The sequence below is a fragment of the Bidens hawaiensis genome, unplaced genomic scaffold (assembly GCF_021521415.1).
Source record: "Bidens hawaiensis isolate Kalapana, Puna unplaced genomic scaffold, B.hawaiensis_p1.1 tig00017490_1, whole genome shotgun sequence".
In the NCBI taxonomy this organism is placed as follows: Eukaryota; Viridiplantae; Streptophyta; class Magnoliopsida; order Asterales; family Asteraceae; genus Bidens; species Bidens hawaiensis.
Genome location: NW_027492650.1, coordinates 365612 through 382670, shown reverse-complemented (window position 1 = coordinate 382670; position 17059 = coordinate 365612). Strand labels below are relative to the sequence as shown.

The 17059-nt window shown below is 35.1% G+C and overlaps 2 protein-coding genes across 2 annotated transcripts; one reads left to right on the top strand and one right to left on the bottom strand.

The window, feature by feature from the left end:
• Nucleotides 1-2881: 2881 nt before the first annotated feature.
• LOC143554078 (F-box/kelch-repeat protein At2g44130-like) lies at nucleotides 2882-4036 on the top strand. The gene has a single exon (XM_077043937.1). The coding sequence runs from the start codon at nucleotides 2946-2948 to the stop codon at nucleotides 3987-3989; it is 1044 nt and encodes a 347-aa protein (XP_076900052.1). The 5' UTR covers nucleotides 2882-2945; the 3' UTR covers nucleotides 3990-4036.
• A 6340-nt stretch (nucleotides 4037-10376) lies between these two features.
• Nucleotides 10377-14124, bottom strand: LOC143554077 (mediator of RNA polymerase II transcription subunit 7a-like). Its single transcript, XM_077043936.1, has 6 exons — nucleotides 14080-14124; nucleotides 13154-13303; nucleotides 12990-13059; nucleotides 12056-12222; nucleotides 11893-11966; nucleotides 10377-10704 (listed from the first exon to the last, which is right to left on the bottom strand). Exons 2-6 carry the CDS (start codon nucleotides 13286-13288, stop codon nucleotides 10644-10646), a joined length of 507 nt encoding a protein of 168 aa, XP_076900051.1. The 5' UTR covers nucleotides 13289-13303; nucleotides 14080-14124; the 3' UTR covers nucleotides 10377-10643.
• Between the last annotated feature and the right edge of the window lie 2935 nt (nucleotides 14125-17059).

Here is a 17059-nt window from a genome sequence, read left to right as displayed (position 1 = left end):
ATGGAGATTAAAGAAAGACGACGAGGATAGAAATTGCCTTTCATGTACTTTTTTAAGTGATTCGAGTAAATTTGAATCTATCACAAACCGAATTCAGACATTCGAGTTCGTATTTGTTTTATGAATCTTAATTTGAGTTGGGTCATATTGAGTTGTAACATCTTAAGATCCAACTAACATGATTCGAATAACTTAAAATCTGACCCCAATTAACACCCATATTAATAATTCCTTAACGATTTGTGGATTAATACCCCAATTTCTCAAGAAAAAGAAAAGTAGTGAAGCATCAATAAATTACCAAAACACCCTAAAAAATATTAAACCTAATTAATAATTGATTCGAATGCCTTGTGACCCCCCATTATTGGTGATTATGTAACTATTATGTGTTAAATAATCATGCATAAAATTGTGAAACCATGTCCTTAGTTAGTTTGTTGTCAATCAATCAATGTTTTCACATCGTATATAATTTCAAAAAAAAAAAAAAATCAAATATTACATAAACTTTAAATACAAATGTATTTGTTAGATGTGGGTTATTGTACAATAATCAGTTATTGTACATTAAGTACGCGAGCTTTATAAACGTCGATTTAATTTTTACGCGGTGGCATAATCGTAAATAACCTAAATCTAATTCTACGATCTAATTCATCAATTGATTCATCGGACGTCCATCCATATCAATATAATTCAATCGCCGATCCATATCAAACTAATCTACATATTGACATCAAACTAAATTGAGTTATCTAAACCTAAAAATGTTCGTTACCTGCGAATAAACTTCAAACACAATCGGTCAATTTTTTTTACAATTAAACAAACGATTGTTGTTTGTTCTTCAATTTTTCGTCTAATCATACAAATTTGAGCCTTCAATTTTACAGTTGCAACTTATTTTGGATGTTAAACAAAACTGAAGACACTGTACATTTAAACGTTCTAACAAAAAATGAACACCTTTAAACGTTCAAGTTTAGAAGTTTTGTACCAAAACTTTAGAAGTTCTAACAAAAACATTAATCGATTATGGAATTGCGGAAATAATGCACTCAATTAAGCTCTGATTAGGGTTCAAAATATTATGTTTAAACGTTCTGAAACAAACTGAAGACCTTTAAACGTTCTAATACGTTCAAAGAAGTTCTAATAAAAAAAAAGAACATCTTTAAACGTTATGAAACAAAACTGAACATCTTTAAACGTTCTAATACGTTCTAAGAAGTTCTAACCAAATAAGAACATCCTTAAACATTCCAAGAAGTTCTGACAAAAAAAGAACATCTTTAAACGTTTCAGCCTTAAACCTTTAAACGTTCAAGGCTTAAAACTTTAAATGTTCAGTTAAAACCCATCACTCAAAACTCAAAATTGATCAACTGAAACTTCAAATTGATGATTAATTAGACCAATTTCAAAGTTTAATTGATCAATTAATTCAACAATTCAATTTCATTTGACCAATTTTATCAACTGACTTGTGACCAAGTCGACGAAGGAAGATGGTGTACGGTGGATGGAATCGTTGGATGGTGGACGGTGGACAGAATCGTTGGATGGTGACGGATTGTTGAACAGTCATGGTGAAGGTGGACGAAATCTATGGGAGTAGTGGATCAGATTTGATGAAAATTACAACATTGCCACAACGTGTTATTTGAAATCGACGGGAATACGAGTCACGTACGTAATGTACGATTATGGATTATTTTATTGGATCATTTATCTTTCTCTCTCTCTATATATGTGTGTGTGTGTGAAAACACGCTAAACAAGTGACGGAAATAGTACATATGTAGAAAAAAGACAAAAATTTTGCACGGTCAACCGCTAAACCATTTTGAACCGGCCGGTTCAATTAAAAACGGTTCAAACATATCGAAGTGGACCACATTCATTCCCAGATCATGTTGAACCAGTTCGACCGACTATATGGTCCGGTTTTCAAACATCGCAATCAAATAGATAGTCCCTTAACGCTAACAAATTTTATAACTGTTTTGTTTAGAAATGTAAATTATCCGACAAAGCTTTTATTCTAACTTTATATTTAATTAAATGTCTTTAACTTTCTCAAATATGAATGTTTCTTCATGACTTTTAAACTATAGTCAAAACATGTGAAATTTTTCAAAAAAAAGTTACCCATTATTAAACGTTATCACTTATCACATGACATGTTAAAAAAATATTGGTTTTAAAATATATAAAAACATATTCAACAAAGTTTGTTGTCACTAGAAGAGATTTGTTATTCTTAGCATTTCTTGATTTAATTTAGTAGGATTAGATGAAATTTTCTCTCTTACAATAAAAAATGGTGGGTAACTGCCTACCACTTATGTGATCTTAGAAACCATTATCACCATTCAAATTTCGTCGCGATCTTTCCAGCCGCCTCTTCCCTCATCGCTCGCCACCATTCACACCTTAAGTCTTATATTTTGATTTCATGGGTTTTATTTACGGATTTGTTTATGTAGTTTTTCTACTCGTCTATAATCGTATATCTTAGATGTAAAATATTCCAACAAGCTATCTATTCATAGTATACACATATATTCATTAGGAATGTTGTATGATTATTTTAGTTACTTACATAATACATATTCTTAAAAGGTATAACTAGTTCGTTATTCCTTATCATAAATCGTTTACTTAATCATGAAAAACCAACTATATTCCATAGACGGTGAGTGGATACAAAGTATAAACATTTGTGACAATGCACATTTAATATTCCCTACACTCAAAAAATAAAGATCAATTACGGGTACCACGTGGCAGCATCTCAATGGTAGTCCTCAAGATAGCTTTACGACAGTCATCCCTATCTGATTATACACTCACCCCACCCCTATAAATATCCAGTGTCATCAAACCTATATCTTCGTGAACCTTTTTCCCAATTTCTCAAACACAATACACTTTATTAAATGGAACCACTACAAACTGAACTCACTCAGTTGATCCCGGGTTTACCCGATGAAATCGCACTCGAGTGCTTGACTCGGTTGCACTACGGCTCTCATTCAGTCGCCTCTTACGTTTGTCAACGCTTGAGGCGACTGATACAGAGCAGTGACTTTTATTCTTATAGAAAGAATAATGGTTTTATTATCACAGGGGCTTGCTTTGTGCAAGCCCTCCCTGAATCGGGTCGAGCAGACGCTAAACCCGAAAAACAGCCGAAATACGGGTTGAGCGTCTTCGACCCGGTTAAAGGCAATTGGGACCGGGTCGACCCGGTCCCAAAGTACCCGGACGGGTTACCGTTGTTTTGCCAGGTGGCAAGCACGGAGGGGAAATTAATACTCATGGGCGGGTGGAACCCGTCGAATTGGGAACCGTTACGAGACGTGTTCGTGTACGAGTTCACGACCCGGAGGTGGACTCAGCGGGTCGACATGCCGTCGACTCGGTCCTTTTTCGCGGTCGGGGCGCGTGAGGGGAAAGTCTACGTGGCGGGTGGACACGACGAGAATAAAAACGCGCTCAAAAGCGCGTGGGTGTACGACATCGCCCGCGATGACTGGACCGAGTTGGCCCCGATGAGCGACGAGCGAGACGAATGTGAAGGGATGGTAATCGGGTCGGAGTTTTGGGTCGTAAGCGGGTACGACACCGACAGCCAAGGCCGGTTCAAGGACAGCGCGGAGGTTCTCGATATCACCACCGGCGCGTGGCGGCGCGTGGAGGGGGTTTGGGGTGTTAGCCGTTGTCCGAGGACGTACGTGGCGAAGGGGCAAAATGGTAATTTCACATCATGGGATGCTTACGAGCCCGCGGTACAAGTCGGGTCATGCGGGGTTGACCTTGGAGACCGAGTATTGGTAACCGGGTCGGGTTACCAAGGTGCACCGTTAGCGGTTTATGTGGTGGAAAAAAATACCCAAGGGCAAAATGGTAAATCGACAAAGATTGAAATCCCCAATGAGTTTTCTGGGTTTGTGCAATCGGGTTGCTTAGTTGAGATTTAAATATTTGCTACATTATATAATATCATAATTATTACATATATGATATTATATAGTGTATATTATATTTTGTATGTATACTTATCCACAATATTATGTAAGTTTTGTAACGTTATATTGTGAGTTTATAATGCTACATATTTTAATGTATGAATCATCTGGTGTTTTTGTTTGTTGATGCTAGATTTTGTAATATATTCACTTTGTTGAATGGATCAATGAACGTGTTATATCCGTAATGGATAAAGTGTTCTTTTTTTTTAATTCCGGAAACAAGGTTCGGTTTTCAAGCGCAAAAGTTTGAAATCCTCGTTTTTTAGAATTAACCGCAAGTCTATTTGTTAACGTGATTACGTGAATTTAACAGTAGCATTCTATAACAATCAGTCACGTGGTTTAAATCTGACATTAGAAACGATATGTCGTATTGTCAGTGTCTGATTTAAAACCGAAAGATATCAACTTTTAAACATCATTAACTCGTCTAGTACATCATTCATCGTACTAACTGTCAGTATGATTACACGATTTTTATCATAACTTATCTGGTAATGTCATGCAACTTTCAATCATTAATTCATTCGGTACATCATTCATCGTACTTACACGATTTTCGTCACAACTTATCTAGTTATGTCATTCATTGTACTGAGTGTTAACATATATATCACGCTATCTATTTATCTCAGTAACAAACAAATGACAAATCACCCGTATGTGATTTGTTCATATCATTTTGCACTTTATTTGGTATACCAAGACATAACTTTTCACCATGATTTATAACCACATTTTGTCATCTTATAATGTTATTAAGATTAAAAGTTATGACCTTCGAGAAGGTGTCACAATAGTTTTTAAGGCAATTAATATTCATATCCACTAATTTTTATATCAAACTAATAGTACACAGACACGACTAAAGATAAGGTGGGCACAACAAATTGACGTCTCAATTATTTATCAAACAATAACATAAATGGATCATAAATAAAAACACGTCACTTGGAATCTTATCCTACTATTTGTGAATATAAAAAACCCCTAATAATACGTTAACATATTAAATTATGACACAAGACAAAATTGGGTCATTTTCGCATTGCGTGTAATACAATGTTATTTTATTCTACGGAAATTGAAACTAACTGATTGCATAAATTTCAATTCAAAAGAAGATGACATTTAATGCAGTTTAGAAATAATAATCGATTATGTTTTTTATGGACCTATGATAGCAAAACTATAAAAACCAAGACGTGTCGATCTATTATTACAGAAAAAAATCCGCATTTAAACCCATTCTCGTTCCAAATATAGACGTGTCAGACAATTGGTTTGATTATCAAACTCCACCAAATTAACAAATTGATTTTCGGTTAATAATCAAAATTAATTTAGAGCTTAATTTTTTACTTAAAACCGAAACGGATGCAAATATACAAGAAATTGAAGTTTAAATATATCAAATGGCGGAATAAAACATGAAATACATGAAATTGATGTATAAAAACTAAAAATACATAAAAATATATATAAATGGTTTGGTTCGTTCGGTTAATTTCGATTTGTTTTCACCAGTTTTCGACGCAAATTTAGTCATTGCTTGTCAGTTGTTTGGAAAATAATTTGGTAACTGGAAAAATTATCGTACCGTCCACTTGTAACTAGCTTAATACAAAATATGAAATGTGAAACTAACAAAATGTGGATCATAAAGTAGAATATTTAAATGATGTTTTGAATGAAAAAAAGGTAAATAAATAAATTTGAGGTGTGGCCGAATCATTCGATCCGGTTTGTTAATCCATCTAATTTGTAACCAACAATATTAAATGGATGAGGTTCAAATGAACTAGTTATATGATTATATGACGTGAACCGCTTATATAACATGTTCTTGACTTACCGGTCGCTATAGTTACTAAACAATGATTTATACAAGTATACAACCTATTTTTACCATCGATGAAATAATAAATAAACAAATAAATAAATAACATGAAATATGGAGTATGGGAGTGGAAAAAGTGTGTGGAGGGACATAAGGCTATTTTGGCGAGCGTTAGAACATAATGTGTGTAGAAGGTTTAGTAAAGTTTGGCAAAAGAAGCCACCATACTAAAAAGCGACTTTTTAGTTAAGGAAACATTAAATTAATTAATAAAGTCACACTCTAAAAAATAATAATAATAAAAAGAGGCCAAGAATCACACCTTTCTAGATCATCCTGAAAATGGTCACTAAAAGTAGAGCTTAAACTTGTAAAACAATTCTTTTTAAAGGGCCGTTCCGAAAAAAATATAATGATAAATAAATAAGTTTTTTGATATTAATTTTATTAAAAAGTAGTAGAGTTTAAACTAGTAAATAGTATTTTGAAGGTTACATGACACAAATATCTAGAACAGAGATTATAATAACTTTGTAATAACCTAAAGAAGTGTGACTCCTAGAATTGGTACTGACTCTTTGGTCCAACATACTAACGTGTCAAAACTATTAAAATTAGAAAGATATAAAACATAATTGCTTTAGTTCCCATATTAACCCCCTAATAAAATTTCTAGGTAAAATTTTAAAAAGGTATGTCTAATTGTTAGTCAAACCGTATTGTATTATGTATCACATTTAAAACAATAGGGTAAACCGCTGTTTCGTTCTTTTGGTTTGTCAAAATCTACGGTTTTAATTCAGTAATTTCAAACTTTAAATTTGTTCGTTAAACCCATCAGTGTGCCCCTCACAGTAATTTCAAACTTTAAATTTGTTCGTTAAACCCATCAGTGTGCCCCTCACGTGAGGGGCAATTTTGTCCTTCTTTCTACCCAATAAACCCCGACCCTAAATCGCAAGCCTCTCACGTGAGGGGTTGGGTGTATTTGGGGCAAAAAGGACAAAACTGCCCATCACGTGAGGAATACACCGATCGGTTTAATGACCATACTTAACTTGGATAGTGGGGTCGGGTTTAATTGCAAGTGAAATGAAACCACAAGGACGAAAATCGCAAGTTTGAAACCACTGGACTAAAACTGCAGATTTAAACAGACAACATGGATGAAAACCGCAATTCACTCAAAACAATATATGTAAGTGTTTCTTAGGCTTCTACAAAATTGGTGGGGGGTGGGGTGGGGGGTTAACACGTGGCCAAGAGAGGCGATATGTAGCCCAGGGGGCGGTGTCCAAACCACACCCCCAGGCTTGCCATTGATCCATTATTAATATAATAATATTCTTCCAAACGGTCACCGGCGACAAGTTCATGTCTCACCCACCCAACCCACTTATCGCCCCCCCCCCCCCCTCAAACCAAAAAAAAACATCCACTACACTAATACTTATGCTGTTTGTATACATGTGCTATTTTTGGATCATTCTGCCCTTTTTACTGTAGAGATTAATTTGCAAGATTGATTTTACAATAAATCCAGCTTAGTTTATGTAATTTGGCTCAAATTTGAGTGTTTGGATTGTGTTCTTTGGCATTTTCCTTCTGGGCTCTCCAATTTTTGACTTTAGTCATATTTTTATTACTTTTTTTCATATATAATTGTGAATATTGATTGTAAAACATTTGATGATTTAAAAAAGGGCAGATTTGGTAGAATAAAAAGGTTTTAAAATCATTCATGCTAACCACTACTTATAAGTGGAATGCTAAGTGTGTTTGCTTGCAGTAGACCTTAATTGTTTTAGTTTAGGAAACTTCTAATATTTAACAAATTCATGATTAAATATTAGGGTTGTAATGAGTTAATTAGCCACATCTTCACTAATTGAGACCGGCTCGATAAAAATTTGAATCAAATTGAGTTTAAACAGGTTCGAGTCTAAAAAATATGCTCGTTTAATAAAATAATCAGAGCACGACTTCACTTATCGAGCTCGAGTAGGCTCAAGAGCATAAATTGAATACCACATTTCCTAGTTAATTAATTTGCATCTAAGATAAACAATGCCATAACATATGTGGTTAATGACCCGATAACTCCACTAATTTTCTACCATAACTGTTTGAAGACCATTTGCCCAACGCAAACTAGTGATTACATGATCTCTTTGTTTAATAGTATGGTGGGTCCTTGTGAATTTACTGGTAACAGGTTCTTATGATTATCAAAAATTATATCCCGCTAACTCGCTAAGTAATAACATTGTTGGTTCATGATTACAAAGCACAAGGATGATACAATAAGAACCTTAGTTTCTTAGGTACTTAAGCCCATTGAAAAAAATAAATAATTAAAATTAAGAGAAATGAAATAGCTTGTCTTCAATGATTTGACATTATTTCTAACATTGCATCTATTTAATTCCATAGACATAAATATAAAAAGGATAAGCAATTATACCAAACAACAACCAATTACACCCGCAAGGGTCACATGGCATAATTTGGGCCGATAAAGACACGTGTCACAATCTGGTTTGTCCATGTTATAGGCGTAAAATGTGCCCAGAACGCAACATGTAATTTGTTTATGGATCTAAAAAGTCAATGTTTAAAGACAAATTAGTTTATTCAGCGTTCATTTTGATAACTTTGTTTGATCAACTTGTCAATGTTTAAAAAAACCAAAGTCAATGAAAAACAAATTAAAAGGTCACATGTAATAATGTTTAAAAAGTCAATGAATATACCAAAACCTTTTGAAGATCACCTGCTGCCCAACACAAGTTATGATTTCGCTTATCCCGTTGGTTAACATGGTGTTGGCGTAGCCACATTAGTTTACTGGCAATGGGTCCTAACAAAATATCAAGAGAAAATGAAAAACAATGTTGTATCATACTTGAATCACTTATCAGGGCATAATCAATAATGGGACTCAAAAAATTGATACTAACACTACTGGTTTGTACCAATAGATTACCAAATAGCTACAACTTATTTGTACAAAAGTTAGTGGAGTTCATTGTCCCAAAAAGTTGTTATCAGAAATTCAGGATTTAATATTTTACAGCAGAAAGATAATATTTACTTTTGTCCATCACTATTTGATTGGTACCTTTTGACCGAATGGTGTTATTTGCTGGCAGGCTAAGGGGGTGTTTGTTTTTTCTTCAAACATCTTCAAGGGAGCTAATGTCTGCACGCGCGCAGACATTACCCTTGAAGACTGTTTGTTTTTTTTCTTAAAACAGATCTTAAGTTATCTTCTTTCATCTTAAAAGAAAAGCAAAGAAATCTTGCTTAAAACATCTTCGCAAAAAAATCATACTCTTATCCCTTTGAAGCCACCCTCTCATCCACTCCTCCCACCACCGTCCGCCACCACCACCCACCGTACGCCACCACCACCATCCCCCACTGCCACCGTCCACCACCATCCACCGCCACTACCCACCGTCCGCCGCCACTACCAGCATCCACCACCACTACCCATCGTCCGCCACCACCACCACCACCACCATCCATCACAGCCACCACCAATCACCACCGTCCACCACCCACCACAACCGTTCATCACCACCACCACCCACTGTCGGACGCCATCACCGTCAACTACCACCGTCCACCACCCACCAAAACCGTCCATTACCACCACCCACTGTCCACCACCACCATCCATCGCCACTACCCACCGTCCGCCGCCACAATTTTATTATTATATTTCTATGTAACTTGAATAAATGACTTCTATCTTGTGAGATAAGTTTGACAGTTATGCAGACAGTATCAGCTTATAAAAACAAACAGTCTTATATTTTCAGCTTGCAGATCTTCAGACCACATCTTCAGTTGCAGACATGAAAACAGATGAAATCAGCTTGCAGACAGTTTATGTCTGCAAAAACAAACAGCACCTAAGTGTGAATGATAGTAGCTTTACACATCAGTTTTGAGTACTAATCAAAGATAAAGAGGTAACATCAAGTCATCAACACTTGACCAATTGCTACTAACATGACAAAAACCATCATCCATAGTAACTAAGGTCATATATCTTAATCAAGAAGACGAAAAGAAACCCACACGCGTTTTTCATCCAACAGTAGGTTTGCATGTTCACAAGGTGATTGATATTGCAATAGATCAGCAAGTAGACTAAAATCAATCAGTAACTACCTGAATCAAAACTTACTGCATCTAACAAAGGAGTGACTGCAACAAAAAAGGTTCAAACCGATGTTAGCGGGGGAATAGAAGCACAAATTCACCACAAACCACGGGTCCATTCATATAGACATAAAAGCTACGAGAATCAGTGGCCACTAAACTAACAAAAATCGATGAGAAAACACTAGCAAACCAGAGAACAAATTCGAATCAAACACGACCAGAGCACGAACAAGATCAGAAATAAATAATACATCGAGAATTAACTACATCGTTAAACATGATGCAAAAGAGATTTGTCATGTGTCTTTGTGGCAAAAACAAGCAGGTCGGTTCAGTGAAAAAAAATGGATCATTTTAGAAAGTATCAAAGCATTTAGAAGCAAACTCACTCAAATTAGGTAACAGTAGGGGTTTAGTTAGGTAATTATATTACATCTAATAATGAGTTTCATCAAAACCGACCAGAAAATTATCACTCGAAAACGATAATCTGACACCTTAACAATGATATAACCATATGCGAACACGTTCTCGACTTCAATCAATTGTTAGATTTGATTCCGTTCAATGTCTAAGCACTCGCTTGTTTACTGACCCTCCAATGTCCCAAGCGCCTCCTTGAGAAGTCTTTGTGCTTCTTCTCTCCTCCTAATAACCAAACATACCAACATAGTCAGAAAAAGACACTTTTATCATTTTGTATCCCAAATTATTCATTTATATGAACTAGTACATCAATGTCTTGAAAGATAAAAGGAAGTTATTTGCTGAAACCACAGGACCACTAGGCCACACGGCACTATTCTAGCAGCCTAATTAATTGTAGGATTATTATTTTGATTCATCACACTTTTTGGCCCACCCGCTTTTTGGATGTGTCGGTACGGTTGACCCACAAAATTTTGGCATTTCAAATGCGCTAGGCGCACTCAAGGCGCATAGGCCTCGCATGCGGCCAAGGCGCGAGGCACAAAAAAGCGAAGGCCCGAGGGAAAAAAACGTACTTAAATAAAAGATTAAAAGTATATTATTTATATGAGAAATAATACTGTTCTAAAAATAAAATAAACAAAAGCTATTATATAACATTTAATATCATCTAATTAGTACCAAAGGTTCTAAAAATAGTCAAGATTCAAATGTAATTCCAAAACTTGAATAACAAAATGTATCAATATAGTGCCTTTGACCTCTCCTAGAACTAAGTTTCAATATCACTCCCTGTGTTTCTTTTGTTCGGCTTTTATCTTCTCATGTTCTTGGCATAGACAATGCCGAAGCACTCGCCTAGGAACTTGAAGTGCATTCATTGAGCCTCGCCTGCAAAATGGGCCTAGGCGCAAGAAGCGAGGGCTTCTTTAATAACTATGGCGCACACACACATAGGGGCATGTTAAATGCATAACCAAGTAACCAACTTTAAGTAGTGAACCGCGGGAACCATATGAACACTTGTATGTAAATGATAATTACACAAAGGGATACTTTACATAGGGCCAACCCAACTTTTTAACATGTTCTTTTACAACACATACAGATATGTGTTTGGATATCAAATCTGACCAAAGCACCAAACACATGTAGTTTTGAAAAGACAAAAAACACCCTCGGTTGCCACTTTTATTTTGTGAAGAAAAAAACAATCAACTGATCAAACAGTTTTTAACGCTTTAAAAAACAGACTGCATGTGCCTTTCAGCTAATTGACCCATTCTCCTTTAGCTATTTTCTTTTCCAGTCATTTGACCCGTTTGAGATAAAATCATAGTAAAAAGCCCAATTGGCCCATTCGTAAGTTAATTGGTCAAAATTGCCAATTGTACAATGAACACATACCTTTTGATGTCCTCCACAGCTTGCTTTCTTCTTTGTATCTGAAGTTCAAGTATGTGAATGAGTGTTGCTCTAGCCTGAAAAGGGTTTATTTTGGGTTCAATAATTAGATCTAGCAAAAATAACAAATTAAAAAAAATCAATATCATTGAGTGTTCTGTTATACTTGATGTGGACGTAATGAATTGAGAAGATGATGCAAGTTTTTGAATATCAAAGAAATATCTTCCACCCTTCTCGCGTATTGTGACGGTCGCTCTATTAAAACATCAGCTAGCTCCAAAATATGCAGTTGCAGCTCCCTGTTTAGTGACCTCAATTCCTTCTTGAAATCTAGATAATATAAGGGTGACCTTAGTATGTGTGTTAAGTACTTAAGTGCCTAGGCCTGTAGAATAACTGAATGTTTACAGCTGGAAGTTCGTTATTTGATAAACAAACGAACATGAACACGAAATTTTATTCATTTAGTTAAACGAACAAACACAAACACATGTCTCTTTCGTTCATTTATGTTCGTGAACGTTTGTGTATGTTCTTCATTGTGGTTCATTCATTTTATGTTTATTTAAGTTTGTTCATTTACGTTTGTTTAAGTTCGTTCTTTAACAGATATATTCACTTATTTACTATAAGTCCACTATAATTTAGTCTGATTTTATGAAAGTAAATACCACCCATTACAATTTAGTCTAGTTTTATTAAACTTTTAGGCCCAACAATTTGAAGTCCACGTTTAGTTTTAACTGATGTTTGCTCAGTTCTGTTCGTTTATTTTCTTGCATACATGTTCAGTTATGTTCGTAAACCGTTCGTTTATACTATTAACAAACGATCACAAACATGTTCATTTTCTAAACAAACATACATGAACAAGAAAACCCTATTCGTTTAATCGTTCATGTTCGGTCGATTGTTAGATTATTGTTAAGCTAGCGAACAGAAGCATCTCTCGTTCATGTTCATTCGGTTAGTTTACATGACTAGAAGTGACAAATATCATGCAATTTTAAAGGGAATTTTGTATTCTTCTAAATTATCAAAACTGAAGCTAACTTTAGATATGAAGATAATTAACAGAAAATAGAAGGATAACATACCGACATTCAGGCCTTTTGGGTACAGTTGGCGAACACCCTGATCTTCCAAACTCGGTAATACATCATCAGTCTACAAATTAATTTAACAATAATGAATCATAGAATGTAATAAAGAACATACCATTTAAAAAGATATACACACTTATTATTAACAAGAAAGTTACAGTGTAAGTTGCGCCATATAGTTGATAAGTCCCTTGAACGGGAGGTGGAGGTTCTGGTGCAGAGGAAGGGTCTTGTTCATAATACTTATACAGTCTGTAATATGGTGGTGGAGGTGGATAAGTAGCTGTTGCCATTTACAATAGCTTTTCCTGAAATATGTTAATTAAATAAGGTTACTAAATATTGCGCATATAGAAACTGATAATCTGATTTGCTTTGAAGATAAACGCACACAGTAGGGGTGCAAACAAGCGGGGCCACTCACGAGTTACTCGAGATTGGATCGATAAAAAGCTCAAAATGATCCAAGTTTTATTGAGCTCAAGCCTCAAACAAAGATAGTTTAGTTATCGAGCCGGAACTCAATCCTTGTATGGGAAGCTTGTTTAGACTCGTTTATTAATGAGCCTTGTGTATTTTTGTAAGTTTTACCTCTCCACGGCTGATCTCGAGCCGAGCTTAGGCTCGACTAAGTTTATTCACAAGCATGTAAAAAAAGACTCACGATCTTTACTCGAGCTTTACAAAAGGAGCTTGTCATGAGCTGATCTGAGCTCAAGCTTTCGTAAGTCAAAATGAGCTCGTTTACACCCCTAGACAAGACACACAATTCTATTAAAACTTTAGCTTTAGCAATTCCACATACTTGGCCTAAATTCTGGCAAGAATCATCGAACAAGTAATTCGATACCTCTGAATTGACTAACAAGCAATGGCACAATTGCTAATAAAACCTAGGGTTTCAAAATTTAATTCGCGTATTTAGTGTTTCAGCTAGTTAACTATATGAAGATACTAATGAATGAATTACTAGACAGCAGTATAACCAATACCGTTGTCATATCAATTCAATTTTACAAGCCAGCAAGCAAAACGGTTAACAAAAATCTATAATAATTATGTTAAATGTAAGACGATTGATTACTTCGGAGAATGATGCACGGAACTCTAGCAGTCGTTCGTCGTCGTCGGATAGTACGACACGGTGGCTGACGATCCGATTCGTAGTGGTGATGGTTCAGCTGCGTCAACCGTTGAATTTATTATTATTATTATTATTATTATTATTATTATTATTGTAATGGCTTGTTCTACAACTTTCTACTACCAGATCGAGTACCAGTCCAGAATTATCACTTTTTTCACGGGCCCTTCAAGCCCAATTACTTTATTATAAAATTCAAGTTTCATCATCGTGTTTTTATCACTGACAAACAAACGGTTCAATAACTTACCCGAATGAAATCTTTTGTTTGTGGACGGTTCACACACACAAATGAACATAACAATGTTTGTTCACCGATAACGTTTTATTAGATTGTACTAACCGATAAATGTAAGCGGGCTAAGGACTTATTATGAATTAATATTTTTATTAATTTGTTACTTTTTGTAGTCTTTATGTATTCTTTTAAGTCTGTATAAGAACAATCCATTTAATGAAACATATGATGGCGAATGCACGATCGAATTGATCTACCTAGTGGAATGGATGCACCCAGGATTCGCGTGCCCCGACTTGTTTGCCATTAATTGACATATTTTAGTTTGCAACCGCAACATTTTTACACGTCACTCAATTCTCATTTACTGCATCCGTCTGCATGTACATGTTATCTCAACCGCATTCACCACACACCGTTCATTCCGATGACCACTCTTTTGTTAGTTTTAGATAAAATTTTATACTTTGTAGGTTTTGTCTTTGTTGTTTCAAACTTTAGTATAACATTTGGTGATAGTGGTCTGTCACATTTTGCAATTAGTTTTAAGGACATTCATAATCCTCTTAATCAGGTATTCCTTGACATGATTATGTAAAGTAAATATGATTGGTGATTTGCTATGTCTCTTCATTGAGTTGAAACTCTCACACATGTTAATAACACATTAACGCATCTAATCATATTGTGCTATATATTATATAACAACATACTAGACTAATTAGAAGTATACTAACCATACTAAGGTGCTCTGTTAAAAAAAGGATGACAAGTGGAACTGTAAAACCCGACCAATTTTAAATAATAGGTTGTATAAAAAGACCAAAATAATCTCAATTGTAAGTTAGGTGGGTTAACTTAATGCCCTTTTTTGGATGTCCTCCATGAAGGATGGTAAGCGTGAGACTTAAGTGAACATTATGACTATCATCATACTCGGAAATCCCAACAATATTAAAGTTATGGTAGGATTTAACGAGAGTAAGATTTAGACAACTTTACCTCTATTTCGTAGGAATACAGAGGCTGCTTCCGGCAAGACCCCTAGCTCGATAATAGTTTTGCATCAAGCATTGAACATAAGACACAAAACACTCAACCATCGGGACACCAGCCTATTAGTGCATCTATCCTTGTCTTTCGGTTATTAACACCACCACATGATGTGTTATTGACTATATTTTAGTGGTGGTGGTTCAGTTGAGTGAGCCGTTGAATATTCCAGATGATTATTATTATTATTATTATTATTATTATAATAAAATAAGGTTTTCTAACACCTGTCATTCACACATCAGCCTTCCATTTTATTTTCACTTCCTGTTATGTTGACACCTGGCAGGCCTCTCCATTCAGTATCTTGACTTTTGACGGTTAATTTTAGAGGATGGAAGTTGTGCAGTTACCAAATCAGTTTCTTCCTCATCAGTCTCCATGATCTCCAGAATCATTATTAATTTATGGTTTGTTCTCTGCATCAATTCATCACATCCCATCCCATCCCACAATCAGCTCGTGATTTAAATAGGAGACTCAATTTCTTGAACTTGGATGTTTCTTTCTGTAGCCAGCCATAAAGAATGGTAATTTCAATACTTTTGAAACTAAATTTATAATGGGTGTGAAGCGAAACCTAGGTGATTGATATCTGAATGATTTACCTTATTAAATTTGGATCTGAATACTTGTGTATATGTTTGTGCTGGATCAATTTTCTGTTGAAAAGCAATTGAGAAATACAAATGTATATGAAAGCTTTATTTTGGTTTTACTATGGGTAAAAGACGACTTCTTCTATGAGTAGGGAATCAAAGAGACGACAAATCTTTAAATTTACCTTTGTTTATGCTTATTATTTTAGAAGAGAACTCGAATGGCGAGAACAATTGCAGTTTGTATGTATCACTCTACTCTTATTGCTACGATAATGATGATATGAGAATTGATAGGATTCTCTCGGGTGGTCAATATTGTTCAAAGTCAGACAACCATCCAAACTGAGATTGTAGAGTTTTAGTTTTATAATCTTCAATTCTGTTTTTATTAATAGAATATTTGAATACCCATTTTTTATATATAAACTATAAAGCTACTGCTTTTTTTTTTTTTTTGTTTATTTGCAGGAAAGATGCATAATATAGGGACCGTGGGGTGGTTCACAGGGTAGAAAATGTGCTCTTAAGCATCAAGGTTTTATAAAAAAGATAAAGATAACAATTCGACATGGAGATGTTGACTCCATTAACTTCCAAACGTAAGCTCCTTTTTCGGTCCACGGTGTTAATCGAATAAACACAGTAATTAATAATCTTGGAATAATTTTTTTATGTCATTGCATTTTATAAATGTTATATTTCCCAATTTGCAGATTTGCGTTGACTACAATGGTAAGGATTTTTCATGCCACCAGTAGCAAGGTGGTGTGTGTTTTGCTTTGGATGACAGTGGCACTTTCTAAGAAGAAAAAAAGAAGAAATGCCTGTGGAGCCAAGTGGAGTCATTCTCAGCACATCAAGACTGAAGTAAGTTAATATACAAATATCGGTAATGAATACAATGTAAGGGTCAATCGACCATCATCCTCAACTACCAGTAAGGCCAGCAATCCTAAAACTTAAATCTTGGAATTGAATCATATATCGTTGATTCCGCATTTAACTATTCAGCCTAAAGGTTTCGAAT

Bases quoted from the DNA above. Each gene is read 5' to 3' on its own strand.
- LOC143554077 (XM_077043936.1), bottom strand. From the start codon at position 13,288: ATGGCAACAGCTACTTATCCACCTCCACCACCATATTACAGACTGTAT. The intron at 11,967-12,055 runs GTATAACAGAAC...AACCCTTTTCAG, and splicing joins ATTCATTACGTCCACATCAA to GCTAGAGCAACACTCATTCA. The intron at 10,705-11,892 runs GTATGTGTTCAT...TTTGGTTATTAG, and splicing joins GCTGTGGAGGACATCAAAAG to GAGGAGAGAAGAAGCACAAA.
- LOC143554078 (XM_077043937.1), top strand. From the start codon at position 2,946: ATGGAACCACTACAAACTGAACTCACTCAGTTGATCCCGGGTTTACCC.